We start from the raw sequence: 15,388 nt of genomic DNA, 5'->3' as shown, positions 1-15,388 counted from the left end.
TGGCTTTCATTCTATAGGCTCTCTATTCACCTCACTGTTTCCTTTGCTGAGAAGAAGCTTTTCAGTTTGAATCCATCCCATTTATTGATTCTTGATTTTATTTCTTGCACTTTAGGACTCTTGTTAAGGAAGTCAGGGCCTAATCCAACATGATGAAGATTTGGGCCTACTTTTTCTTCTATTAGGCGCAGGGTCTCTGGTCAAATTCCTAGGTCCTTAATCCACTTTGAGTTGAGTTTTGTGCATGGTGAGAGATAGGGGTTTAATTTCATTTTTGCTGCATATGGATTTCCAGTTTTCCCAGCACCATTTATTGAAGAGGCTATCTTTTCTCCAATGTGTGTTTTGTGAACCTTTGTCTAGTATGAGATAACTATATTTATATGGGTTTGTCTCTGCATCTTCTACTCTGTACCATTGGTCTTCATTTGAGTTTTTGTGTCAATACCTTGCTACTTTCTTTACTGTAGCTCTATAGAAAATATAAGGGCTGGTATTGTGATGCCTCCTGCTTCACTCTTCTTGCTAAGGATTGCTTTGACTATTCTGAGCTTTTAAATTTATTTATTTATTTTAATTTTTGTTTTGGGGTACCAGGATTAAACACACAGGCTCTTGACCACTGAGCCACATTCCTAGACTTATTTTGTATTTTATTAGAGATAGGGTCTCACTGAGTTGCTTAGCGCCTTGCTAAATTGCTGAGGCTGGCTTTGAACTCACAATCTTCCTACTTCCACCTCCTAAGCCACTGGGATTACAGGCGTGCGCCACCTCTCCGGGCCTGGCCTTTTATTTTTCCAAGTGAATTTCATGATTGCTTTTTCTATTTATATGAGGTATGACATTGGAATTTTAATTGATATTGCATTGAATGTGTATAGCACTTTTGGTAGTATGGCTATTTGACAACATTGATTCTGCCTATCCAAGAGCATGGGAGAGCTTTCCATTTTCTAAGGTCTTCTTCAATTTCTTTCTTTAGTGTTCTCAAATTATTCCATGAAATATAAAAGGAGGGAACCCTCCCAAACTCATTCTACAAAACTCGTATCACCCTAATGCCAAAGCCAGACAAAAACTCATCAAGGAAAGAAAACTTCAGACCAATATCCCTGATGAACATAGACACAAAAATTCTCAGTAAAATTCTGGCAAATCACATACCAAAACATATTTAAAAGATAGTGTACCATAATCAACTGGGGTTTATCCCAGGGATGCAAGATTGGTTCAACATATGGAAATTAATAAATGTAATTCACCACATCAATTGACTCAAAGATTAGAATCATGTGATTATATCAATAGATACAGAGATACCAATAGCAAAATACAGCACCCTTTCATGTTCAAAACACTAGAAAAACTAGGGATAGTAGAAGCATACTTCAACATTGTAAAAAGCTATCTATTTGTAAACTGAAGGCCAATATTATTCTAAATGTAGAAAAATTGGAAGCATTTTCTCTAAAAACTGGAACAAGACAGGGAGGCCCTCTTTCACCACTTCTATTTAACATAGTCCTTGAAACTCTAGTCAGAGCAATTAGACAAAAGAAATTAAAGGGATTCAAATAGGAAAAGAAGAACTCAAACTATCACTATTTTCCCATGACATGATTCTATACTTAGAGGATAAGTGAAGCTGCTAAGTGAAGCCAGCCAATCCCTAAAAAACAAATGCCAAATGTCTTCTTTGATATAAGGAGAGTAACTAAGAACAGAGTAGGGACGAAGAGCATGAGAAGAAGATTAACATTAAATAGGGATGAGAGGTGGGAGGGAAAGCGAGAGACAAGGGAAATTGCATGGAAATGGAAGGAGACCCTCAGGGTTATACAAAATTACATACAAGAGGAAGTGAGGGGGAAAGGAAAAATAATACAAGGGGGAGAAATGAATTACAGTAGAGGGGGTAGAGAGAGAAGAGGGGAGGGGAGGGGAGGGGGGATAGTAGAGGATAGGAAAGGCAGCAGAATACAACAGACACTAGTATGGCAATATGTAAATCAATGGAAGTGTAACTGATGTGATTCTGCAATCTGTATACGGTGTAAAAATGGGAGTTCATAACCCACTTGAATCAAAGTGTGAAATATGATATGTCAAGAACTATGCAATGTTTTGAACAACCAACAATAAAAAAATAAAAATAAAAATAAAAACTTTAAAAAATTCCACCAGAAATTTTCTAGATTTAATAAATGAATTCAGCAAAGTAATAAGATATAAAATCAATATCCATAAGTCAAATGCACTTCTCTACCTCACTGATGAATCCTTTGAAAAAGAAATTAGGAAAATCACCCCATTCATAATAGCTTAAAAAAAAAACTTGGGAATCAATTTAACAAAAGAGGTGAAAGACCTCTATAAGAAAAACGACAGAACACTAAATAAAGAAATTGAAGAAGACCAATATAATCTTTAGGACAGTAACCATTCTTCCTCTTTCTTTTCCTGACACATATAGATACTCTATAATTTTTTTCCTTTTCCTTTTCTTTCTTGCCTAATTCTGAGAATGTAATTGAATTTACTAATGTTTAATAAAGCCTTATTAATTGAGTAAAATTTACTTTATTTTCTTAAATAAAATAGAATCATACTAGTTCTTTTACATTCTATAAGATATATTTGCTTGGTAAGGAAATGGGAGAAGGTCATGAGAATAGAATTGGGGGCGTCTGTACTGATAATTAAAGAGCAGTAATATTTATAGAGCATATAAATATAAACATAAAGCATATCTGTTCCTTCATGGTTTAATTTTAACAATTAAAATTTGGAAACACTGTCAAAGTTACAGAAAAAAAGTACAGAACAAAGAATGTTTTTTCTTGAACTCTGAGAGCAAAATGCTGACTTGATTCTCCAACAGCTGTATAAGCAAAGACATCTCTTATAAAACCTCACTACAACTAATGAAAATGAGAAATAAACATTGAAATATTACTAGCATCTAACTCTTGCACCACATTCAACTCTCACCAATTAAGTTAATAATGTTTTCTGTAGCAAAATGCTCCAGTGTTATAGATGCCTTTTGTTATCATGCCTCTGTGTGTGTGTGTGCACATGTGTGTGCATATAATTTGTTGTTTTCCTGGAATAGCTCCTTGCTTTTTCTTAAACTTTCATAACTTTGATAGTTATGAAGATTACAGGTTAGTTATTTGGTAGAAATGATCTCAATTCAGATTTTCTACTGTTTTCTCATGATACATTTTTTACTTATAGATTTGGCTTAAATGTCATAAAAGTGAATTTATGTTTGCATTGCATCCTATCAAGAGATTTGTTATTCATATTTATTCCTTTACTGATGACGTTTACTTTGATGATGTATTCCAGGTTTTTTCCTTGTGACGTTATTTTTAATAACTTTGTAATCCCATTCCTCAAAGAAATTTTAACTTATGCATATCAGTGTGAACCGATGATATTTAGTTTCACCTTTTTAGTTGAGTGTGGAAACAATGGCCCTTTTAAAGGATTCCTGATAGCAGGTGTTTGGAGCTGGCTACATGTTTTTGTAAATAATGTTTATTGGAACAAATTCCTATTCATTTGATGGTGTCCATTTATCTGTTGTCTATGTCTGCTTTGATGTTGCTATGGTAATATTGAGTAGTTACTAGAGACTATATGCCTACAAGCCCCAGATATTTAACATCTGGCTAAAAAATTTTTCTGATATTCATTCTATAACAATTTTTTTCTTAAGAAAAAAATCTTGATTCAATTTTGGTATAAATTTACTGTATAAACATTTTAGTTGAGGTGAATTACACAAATATGTAATGATCCTAACTGTATGAACTCATTCAGGCATTGTGGAATATTTTTAATTTTCAAATTAAACAGTGAGATTTGATATCTGTCAGATAGAACAAAGTACTAGCTCAAGATGGTTTAACATTTTAACATTAGGTCATGTTATACTCTTCTCTATCACATCATACCCTTACAAAGCTGAGTTTTCAGTGGTCATTATGACAAAAACTATGCCCAAACCAGTGTGGAAACAGGGAATAAGGGTGGCAATGTCCAATCTGATGCTTAAATCTTATGTTTGAGAAGTTATGAAATGTCCTACAGATTACAAGCATTACATTGATAAATAATTGTGATTATTTAATATTTTTCTTTTGATTCACATATATTATTTTTTCCAAATGGCTACTAAATTGCTTAGTTAGTTGTTTGGATCTCTCTACTTAGTAAGTGGAGCTGCTAATATTCATTTGGCCTAAAAGCGCTGTGAAAATATTCCTGATGAAACTTTTAGGCCCCATGAACTGAGAGGTTCTGTAATAGGGTTGTAGTAGACACTAAAAATGACAATATAAGATTCACAGTTTGTGCCTTAGAATTAATTACAGTCCTCCAAAGAAGCCATTGAGCTATAATTTGCCACTCCTTGATCTATTACAGAGACAGGCTTGTAGCCAGATGATGATGCAAAATGACAAACCAAGTTGGATAAGACAGCTAGATCATATGTGTGCATGTTTGTGCATATTCATATATATGATATATCCATAGAAATGTATATATATGCACATGCTTACATATGCTTACATACACACTTATATACTTATATACACATTCTTACATGTGTACATGCATGGACACCCTAAATGATATTGAAGAGCAAAGCAACTCCTAAGTCTGCCCAAGAAACAGGAAAATTACCAAAGGAGAATATATCTGTGGAGAACAAAGGTATGCAAAATGCAAAGGGGTGCTGAGAGAATATAGCAACTGATGGAAGTTGAATATGGCTAAGAATTGAGTGTACATGCGGAGAATAGTGGGAGACATGCCCACTACAGGCAAGGGATAGGGCATTTTATATCATTATATAGTTTATACTTTTTGTCTTAATCATAATAGGAAGAAACACTTGAAGAGTTTGAGGTAGGTAAAATAGTTTTAAAAATACTGTCCAGCCTGGGTAGCAGCCTGAAGGATGAATTTAGGAGGATGGGATGGGTGACGAGAAGCAAGAGATTAGTCAGGGTAAGAGATTCAGCGGAATAATAAGAAATAAGATGATGCTATCTATTAAGGCTTCAAATTCTATCTTCCTTTAGTTATTTCTTCTAGGAAGAAGGGGGCTTTGTCTACTAATAATAGAATAAAGCTTAATAAGATAAAAGTAAAGCCTAGGAGAGCTGAATAAATAAATTTGAATCCAGGCCCATCTAGACCAGGGGTTAACAAACTTCATCTATAAAAGATGTAATGGTCAATTTGAATTGTCAACTTGATTGAATTAAAAGGCTTCTGGGTGTGTCAATGAGGATGTGTCTAGGAATGATTGGCATGTGGGATACCAACTGAAGTGGAGACCCTCCCTAAGCATGGGCAGCACCATCCCATAGGATGATGGCTTGGATTGAATAAAAGTAGGAAGCAGCAGCAGATGCAAGCTCAGTTCTTATTGAATGAGTTCTTGATTCTTGCTTTGATGGTCTGAGGATATCAGACTCCTGCTTCTTCATTCTTTCAAAGTGGACTCTGCTAGTGATTCTCCAAGGAGTTTCCAAAAGCCTAGGGCTTGGACTAGGGTAGCACCATTGATCCCTCTTGTTCTGGGGCTTTAGCCTCTTGCACTGCTGCAGCTACTGGTTCTTCCAGCTCTCTAGCCTGCAGATGGCCATTGTGGACTATCCAGCTTCTGGTCACATAAGCCAGCCTAATAAGTCCCCTTTTTATAATTATACTTCTTGTTGACTCTGTTCCTCTAGAGAACCCTGACTAATACAAAGGATTTGAAGGTAAATATTTCAGGCTTTGTGAGCTAATACAGTCTCTGTTGAAAGTACTTTCCCATTGCAGTGTAAAAGGAGACATGAACAATACGTAATTTAATGAGCATGAGTAAATAAGTGTTATTTACAAAAACAATTAGCAGGATGGATTTGACCTGAGGACTAGAATTTTTCAATCCTTGATCTAGAGCACTGAATAAATTGCTAGACCATTAGAGAGGTAAACTTTGGTAATAATAGAGTAGCCGAGAATTAAGGTGAACTAATCTGTTTTTTAATCACAAAAGAAAAAATATAAACTCTCCAAATTATGACAATCAATATTATAAAAAATATAAACTCAATTATTAAAAGTTGGTTTTAAGTACTTAAGGAATTGATCACTAGGAGGCAGCATTAGTTCACTAAAAGCAATCCATGCAAAACAATTAGTTTCCTATTTTAAATTTTTAAAACTTTTAAAATTGATATAGTATCTAGACATATTTATGAGTACATTATAAGGCATACATACAATGTGATGATCAAATCAGGGTAATTATTAATAGACCCTTTCAGAGAAGTGTTGCAGACTGTGTTTTGATACTTAAGCAAAGTATTTGGAAAAGTCTTTTTTGACATCATTTTGAATAAGTTGTATGACAACGTGGTTAAGTTGACAATTTTTCAAGTTTATCTACAAAACATGAAGGAATGGATTGGTGCCAGCCTTTAGAAAATCTGTACTGACATGAGATGAGGGGTTTTCCTCTTGCCTGTTTTATTCAACATTTTTGTTAAGGTCAATATAAGAAAATTTTAATGTTACTCTGTTAAAGTGTGTAAGTGACAGAAACTGAAGATGTTAGAGATCCTCTTATATTGTTTGATCAAATCAGAATCCAAAAGTAACCCAATAGTCTAGGATAGGGCTTGGCAAATTATAGCTTACAGGCCAGATTTGTTCTGCATCCTGCTTTTGTTTAACTGTTAAATAGTTTTTATAGTTTTAAAACATTGTTTTTGTTTTTTTAAGGGAGAACAGAGAACAATATAAGATAGAAATCTTAGATAGCCCAGAAAACCTAAAATATTTACCATCAGACCCTTTACAGAAAAAGTTTACTGACCCCTCATCTAGAAAAATAAACAGAATTTAATAAAATTTTTTAAAAAGCTAAATTGAAAATATTGAGCTTTACCTCATACTAACAATGTGACAGAACAATTTTCAGCACAAATGCAGGGTTGTGGAGAATGAGATTTAGCAGTTGTGTGAAAATAATGCATTAGAATTGATAAGCTCAACCTGAGTTAATTACAAGATGTGATTGTTAAAAGCTAATGTTGCTTAAAATAATATTCATTTATAGAAATAAAGAAATTAGGAAATGAAGACAGTCATTCCATTTTTTTCAATAGTCAGATTACACCTGAACTATTAGTTTTAGAGGGGTGAGAGAGAGAAAGAGAGAGAGAGAGAGAGAGAGAGAGAGAGAGAAAGGGAGATTGATTCAGACAGTCTGAGGAGTAGAACAAGGGTCATTATACAGAAAATTCTGAGAAGTCAAATTTTCTTCCTTTAATTTCTAAGGCAGCATTTTGGGAATGCAGGCACAATTCTCACAATTCTGAAAGAGAAACAATGTCAAAGTTTTTACCTCAAATGCACATTTAATTGACTTAATATAAACATGTTTACAGTTTATTCACCCACCTCCCAACCCCCCCACCCCCCGCCAAGAAAAATGGAATAACTCATTTCAGACAAAAGTAAGTTTCTTCTTTTGGTAGACATTACTAACACTCACTGATGATTTGGTTCTCTTCCTTTTGTTTTTTTTTTTTTTGTTTTTTTTGGTACTGGGGATTGAACTCCGGCACTCAACCACTGAACCACATCTCCGGCCCTATTTTGTATTTTATTTAGAGATAGGGTCTCACTTACCACCTAGGTTCCTTAACACCTTGCTTTTGCTGAGGCTGGCTTTGAACTTGTGATCCTCCTGTCTCAGCCACCCGAGCTGCTGGGATTACAGGCATGCGCCACCGAGCTCTCCTTATCTTTTTGACATGTGGAAATGTGGTATTTCTACACCCTTTTGAAGTTATGTGTTGCTGTGTAACTTGTTTTGGCTAATGAAACATGAGCAGAAGTACTATATCTCATTTTCAGGCAGAAGCATTTAAAAGCCTGTGCAAGATTCTCTGTGCTTTCTTCCTGTGGTCATTATGGAAATATACGTTGGGTTGAAGATATCATCAAAATAATAGTACCCAGGAACATTTAGCCACTGCATTGAAGACATTTGGAGTAGTGTTTGCATGTTCAAAAATAAACATTTCTTATTATAATCCAATGTCAGTTTTAAAGTTGTTTCAGCAGCATAACCTATTGTGTTTGGGCTTTTCAACCTCCTGCTAGTATTTAACAGCTAATTCCTGGCCCAGTAGAAGTCAGGTGATGTGGCTCCTAATCCTTGCTTTAACACTACCTATGACCCTGGAAAAATCAGTTTTCTCTGCTAAAAGAAAAATAAAGCTATCTCTTCTAGACCAAAACACTGTGATTTTTAAATCTATTTCAATGTTTTATATATTCAAGGAAAACAACGGCAGTTATTCTAGAGTGTGTGGTTAAAAATGCATTGCCTCTTTATTTTAAAAATTCCACATAGTAAAGGACTACTATTTATTTTGGAGCAAAACTTCTCGCATACATTGTTTGAGAGCTGCAATAATCTGCTAGCAAAGTATAATCTAGGTTATCAAACACCTATTAAATCATTGCACTGCTTAATTAACTTGAAATTATTTCTATATTGGGTCTTCATAGTCAAACTAAAATAAGGAAAAAAGTAGGGTTTTTTTTTGATCCCAATCTTTTCCCTTTCTTTTGCTACATAAAGAGTATGGCTTTTGTCCCAGATACTGGAGTGGACTATTATCATGAAGGAGCCAGAATTTTACAGGTTTTTTCCTTCTTACCAACAGATTTATAGCTTATCTTCATAATTAGAGGTTTATTTTTGTTTCTAAATTTAGTTATTCTATAATTATTTGAGTTGAAATGCAGCCATCAAATGTAAAAATTCCTTAAAACACTCAATATTTAAATTGATTGGTAAAAATCCAGTTTTCCAAGGTTTAGATTTCCTTTTAAAGCCCTACTGCCTTTAATAGAAACTGAAATTCTTTTTGAAAATCTGATGAAATCATCTCTTAAGTATGTGTAGTACGTGATCCATACAGTTTCCAGTACTGCTTGAAATTGGCTCTTTGAATAACCAATCTGTTTCTAGTTTACATTTTATAGATGAGTCAACACTGAACATCAGTATTTTTTTATCTTTTAAGAAGTTTGTTCTGAAATAGGTTATACTCTATAGGTACCAAATTAGTATTTATTTAATAAAAGAATTTAATATAATCATTAAACCAGCTATTTTGTGATGCTAGGAATCAGAGTTCTGCATTTTTTATTTAGTTTATTTCTCCTCATTACCTCTATTTAGTTTTTTAAGTTAATAAGAATTATCTCCCATTTTGAGAAAAAGCACTTGAAATTTGTCAAAAATCACATTAAATTTCCATTCCCTTTAAAACAACTAAATCAGTGGGCTAGGATGTGGCTCAAGAGGTAGCATGCTCCCTGGCATGTGCGGGGCGCTGGGTTTGATCCTCAACACACATAAAAATAAAATAAAGATACTGTGTCCACCTAAAATAACTAAAAAATAAATATTTAACTAAATAAAATAACTAAATCATATGGTAGACTTCTAATGAATTCTAATCTCACTTTTTTCATCTCTAAAATTAATTTTCAAAAATTTAAATATAAATTTATTATAAAAATACACTACAATTATCATTTCTAGCGAGACATGGCTTCTGGTTCTTATCCAGATGTTGTCACTAGCTGTGTTACCTCATATAAGTTACTAACTTCTTAGAGCGTAGTATCCTCATTTCTAAAATTAGAATCTCTTAGTGGATTCTTTTCTAGTTTTCTTTTTTTAACTCTGTGATAATTAATGTTTGTGCATGTTTTAAGTGTATTTCTTTATCTATCTTAAGTCTTTGTTTTCAGGAACAAATATAGTGGCCCACCTTGTAGAATATATTTTCATGTCTTCTTTGACCTTCCTTAATATATATTGGTGAGGATAAGCTAGATTTTGCTTTAGCACCAACTTCTCTAACCTCATTGGGCTAAATCAACAAGTTTATTTCAGGCTCTTAATAGTCTGCCATGGTATGTAGTCTGGGATCTGTGCTTTTTGTTTTTGTCTTTGGAGGGCTCAGTTTTCAAAGTACCCACTATCTAGAGATTTGCTTTATTTACTAGAGTAGAGGTTAGAGAGAAAACAGCCTCATTATACTGCCTTTGAAAACTTCCACCTAGAAGTAAATATATGTCACTTTTGTTTATATAACATTGGCCAAAGCAAGTCATATGGCCATAGTTTCCTATTTCTTCCTTCAAGGTTATCTTGAAGGAAGAAATTGTTTCCTCAAATTGGGACATCTTTTTCACTACCTATAAATCTTATGGTAATGAAAAGTAAAAAGTTAAGTGGTTGTAACTTATTAAAATTTGACATTCTTCAGGGGGAAAAGGTAAATCTGTATAACTAGGTTACAACTTTACAAAATGTGCTCATTGTAAAAAAATAAAAGCTATACATAGAAATTGTGAGAGTATTGAAGTTATGACTGGTTTTTTAAAAAAATTTTGTGAACTGAACAGTAATATACTTCATAGTCTTTATTTTTTCCAACTTTATTGAGGTATGACTGACAAAATTTCAAATAAAACTTATACAAAGAAAAGGTCTCCCCCTTTCTTTACTTTTTTGTTTGTTTATATTAATTACCTAGGTTCATCTCGACTGCAGAGTTTGAAGTAGAGTTAAGAATGTTGTGTTTTTAGCATACATAAATAAATAATTTTTTAAGAAGAATTTTTTTTAAGACTTAGGAGGAAAGAAGAAAAGAAAGAAAGACATACTGACTTTTTCTTTGAGGGCATATTTCCTGTTAGCAAGTAATATACTCCTTAAGAAGAAAACTCAGACTTTCAAGACCAAAGATATTTAGCATTAAAAAATGGTTACATACATCATAAAATTTTTGGCAAAACTTTTTTTTTTTTTTTTTTAGGAAGAAGAAAGGCGTATGGCATCTGTAGTAGCCAAGAAGGAGGAAGAGAAGAAGCGGGAAAGTCATAAACAATCTTTGCTTAAGGTATTTTTTTCCGCCACCTGAATCCATGAGTGTGTACACTGAAGCTAGCTAGCTAATCTATTGGAATATTGGTTTCTAAACTTTAAATTTTGCATTACTAAACACTCCTATAACTTTTATAAGTTACTATCTATAAATAGACTTGTACTTAGGAAATGTAATATAATAAACATTATAAAACAAATGCAAGGAGGGATCCAACATGGCCGCCGGCGAGGAAGCAGCGATTCCAATGTCTCCACATTAATGGGATCAGAAAGATCCATTGGAACAGCGGCAGTCTACCTACTGAGGAACTTCTAGCAAAATTCCGTGAAGAGGGGACCTGCCGGGAATTGGTAGGTTTATTAGAAGTGTCAGTTTGTCTCAGACAAGTGGATCTTGGCCGGTCACGCGGGCGCGGAGGTCGAGTCCCGCAGCCACCAGCCGCTTCAGAAAGCGGCCGGAGGCCCCAAGCGGCGCGGTCCGCCCAAACCCGCAGACGGCACACGCCATCTCGCTGTCCCGGAAGGCCCCGTTCTCGCTCAGCGAACGGCCACTCCACCCGCCCGGATCTTAGCCACGTGGCGGCAGCCCGGTGCAGCGAGAAGTGTCCCCACCGGTCCCAGCAGACAGCCCGTGCCCTCCGGGCTCTACTAACAGGCACGCCCACCCGGCGAACGGCTCCCCCCCGAGACAGCGTGAAGGGAATCTAACCAACCCTTTACGAAATAGCGAACTGGGAACTAAAACCAGAGATTGTGTCAGACCAGAATCAAGCCAGTTCCACCCCTCCCTTCGGACACTCCGGCAAGGAGCCAGGGGCCCGCCATAACAGAGAGGGGAAGTCACCAAAGTTCGGCCAAAGAGATTCCTTCCCAGCGGAATCTACTTTAGCAGGTGTGTGACTCCCACCCACACCAGATACAAACAACCGGGAAACTTAAAATCTCTCCGTGGGCGTGACCATAAGGGCCAAAGGACTCTCGACCCCCAACTCCCCCTACTGCCAGTGACGTGAGTGTGACTGCAGGGGCAGAGGGAAGCAGAGAAGACTCCCCACCCTCAAATTCCCCAACCGCGAACTGAGAGGGTGTGACGGTAGGGGCGGAGGGAAACAGAGGACACTCCAGACCCCCAACTCCTCCTACCGCCAGCAGTGTATTTGTGACTGTAGGGGCTGAGGGAAGTAGAGGAGATCCTAGACCCCCAACTCCTATTACCACCAGCAGCGGCACCAATGGTCTTAGCTGCCAGACTCCGAAGGTGTGCCCCCCAGAGGGGTCCAGAAAAATTAAACAATTGACTCCCAGACTACAGCTCCACAGCACTGGGGCTTAGATGAATGACAGCGAGAGTGCTCAGTAGTTAGGGAAATAGAGCACTCGTTGGGGCTGAAAGTGTAACCAAATCCTTGGGGAACTGCCTCCGGTGAGCAGGACCTGGCTGGCTGGCAGGAGGAAGGGGGAGGAGGGGCCGTAGAAGTGAAACGGCTCTGGAACAACAGGATTGAGAGACTCCCAGGAACCGCCTTACAGGGATTGCTGTTGACACATTGAGGGCAAAACTCAGCACGGAGGGCACAGCTTTGCCTACGGGAAGAGAAGAAAATGGATCTCTAAGACCTAATTTTATTTCCTATTTCATTTTAATTTTTTCTCTCCCTTTTCCCTCTCTCTCTCCCCTTCCAAGTTTTACTGCTCTTTCCATTCTCCTCTATGCTATCTATCTCCCTCTCCTTCTTTCTTTTCAAGAGCACCTACCTTCCCCTTCCCCCCACCCCAACTTTCATCCCCAAGCATTACGTCCTCCATTTCGCGTAACTGTCTAAATACAAATAGGTGTGCGCCCTCCCCCCGCGCCTGCAAGGTAGCCGGACCTGCAACCCACCAGCAGGTCAGGCCCAGCAACCTGGGAGTGGCAGAGCCGCCCCCGCACGCCTGCAAGGTAGGCGCACCTGCTACCAACCAGCAGAACAGGCCCAGTGGCCTGCCGATGTGGTAGACACAGTGCCCCAATTGGAGGAGGAGCAGAGCCCCTGCCCGCACCTGCGCAGGAGACTTTGCAACTATACAAGAGTAATACAAATATATAGGGGGAAAATTCAACAACACAACAGTCTCAGTAAGCAGAAAGAAACGTGAACACTATGAAGAGATAAGGAAAGAAAGGACCACAAGCAATGCAGGTCAACTCAACGTTAGAAGAGGTAATATCTGCAGCAGATGGAATGTCAGATAAAGAATTCAGAAGATACATGCTTCAGATGATCTGGAGTCTCAAGGAAGACATTAGACAGCAAAATCAGACAATGAAAGATCTCTTCAACAATGAAATACATAAACAAATCCAGGAAGCAAAAGACCAACTATACAGGGAGATAGAAGCTATAAAAAACAAACAAACAGAAATCCTAGAAAGGCAGGAAGCAATAAACCAACTTAAAAACTCAATTGAGAATACTACCAGCAGAGTAGAACACTTAGAAGATAGAACGTCAGACAATGAAGACAAAGTATTTCAACTTGAAAAGAACATAGACAGCTCAGCAAGACAGTTAAGAAACCATGAACAGAACATCCAAGAGATATGGGATAACATAAAGAGACCAAACTTAAGAGTCATTGGGATACAGGAAGGCACAGAGCTCCAAACCAAAGGAATAAACAATCTATTCAATGAAATAATACGAGAAAACTTCCCAGACTTGAAGAATGAAACAGAATCCCAAATCCTAGAAGCCTACAGGACGCCGAATGTGCATAATCATAAGAGATCCACACCTAGACACATTATAATGAAGATGCCCAACATACAGAATAAGGAGAGAATTTTAAAAGCTACAAGAGAAAGGAAACAGATTACATTTAGGGGTAAACCAATCAGGATAACAGCTGATCTCTCAACACAGACTTTGAAAGCTAGAAGATCCTGGAATAACATATTTCAAACACTGAAAGAAAATGGGTTCCAACCAAGAATTGTGTATCCAGCAAAATTGAGCTTCAAGATGGAAGATGAAATTAAAACCTTCCACGATAAACAAAAGTTAAAAGAACTTGCAGCTAGAAAACCATCTCTCCAAAAAATCCTCAGCAAAACATTACAGGAAGAGGAAATGGAAAATAACAATGAAAACCAACAGTGGGAGGTAGGACAGTAAAGGGGGGAAAATAATCAAAGAGGAAAACAAACCATATTCAGTAACATAAATAAACAAATATGGCTGGACGGATAACCCATATCTCAATAATAACCCTAAATGTTAATGGCTTAAACTCACCAATTAAGAGACACAGGCTAGTAGAATGGATCACAAAACATGACCCAACAATATGCTGCCTACAGGAGACGCATTTGATAGGAAAAGACATACATAGACTGAAGGTGAAAGGTTGGGAAAAATCATATCACTCATATGGACTTCGGAAACAGCAGGAGTGTCCATACTCATATCAAATAAAATAGATTTCAAGCCAAAGTTAATCAAAAGGGATAAAGAGGGACACTACATACTGCTCAAGGGAACCATACACCAACAAGACATAACAATCATAAATATATATGCCCCAAACAATGGTGCAGCTATGTTCATCAAACAAACTCTTCTCAAGTTCAAGAGTCTAATAGACCACCATACAATAATCATGGGAGACTTCAACACACCTCTCTCACCACTGGACAGATCTTCCAAACAAAAGTTGAATAAGGAAACTATAGAACTCAATAACACAATTAACAACCTAGACTTAATTGACATATATAGAATATACCACCCAACATCAAGCAGTTACACTTTTTTCTCAGCAGCACATGGATCCTTCTCAAAAATAGATCACATATTATGTCACAGGGCAACTCTTACACAATGTAAAGGAGTAGAGATAATACCATGCATCTTATCTGACCATAATGGAATGAAACTGAAAATCAACGATAAAAGAAGGAAGGAAAAATCATGCATCACTTGGAGAATGAACAACAGGTTACTGAATGATCAATGGGTTATAGAAGACATCAAGGAGGAAATTAAAAAATTCTTAGAGATAAATGAAAACACAGACACAACATATTGGAATTTATGGGACACATTGAAAGCAGTTCTAAGAGGAAAATTCATTGCATGGAGTTCATTCCTTAAAAAAAGAAAAAACCAACAAATAAATGATCTCATACTTCAGCTCAAAAATCCTAGAAAAAGAAGAGCAAAATAACAGCAAAAGAAGTAGAAGGCAAGAATTAATTAAAATCAGAGCTGAAATTAATGAAATCGAAACAAAAGAAACAATTGAAAAAATTGATAAAACTAAAAGTTGGTTCTTTGTAAAAATAAATAAGATCGACAGACCCTTAGCCATGCTAACAAAGAGAAGAAGAGAGAGAACTCAAATTACTAG

At 36.5% G+C, this 15,388-nt stretch overlaps 1 protein-coding gene across 4 annotated transcripts in view; it reads left to right on the top strand.

Moving 5' to 3' along the window:
- LRRC49 (leucine rich repeat containing 49) overlaps positions 1-15,388 on the top strand; it is a 191,728-nt gene that overhangs the window by 125,678 nt on the left and 50,662 nt on the right. For all 4 annotated transcript variants that reach the window (XM_081292760.1, XM_081292759.1, XM_081292762.1 and 1 more), the window contains one exon: positions 10,929-11,012. In XM_081292760.1, the coding sequence (XP_081148886.1) occupies positions 10,929-11,012 (84 nt within the window). The remainder of the gene's footprint in view (positions 1-10,928; positions 11,013-15,388) is intronic.

The sequence above is a fragment of the Spermophilus citellus genome (genome assembly GCF_964194105.1).
Source record: "Spermophilus citellus genome assembly, chromosome: 4".
Classification (NCBI taxonomy): domain Eukaryota; kingdom Metazoa; phylum Chordata; class Mammalia; order Rodentia; family Sciuridae; genus Spermophilus; species Spermophilus citellus.
The sequence above is the reverse complement of the archived record's forward strand: the minus strand, read 5'-3'. Positions and strand labels throughout refer to the sequence as shown.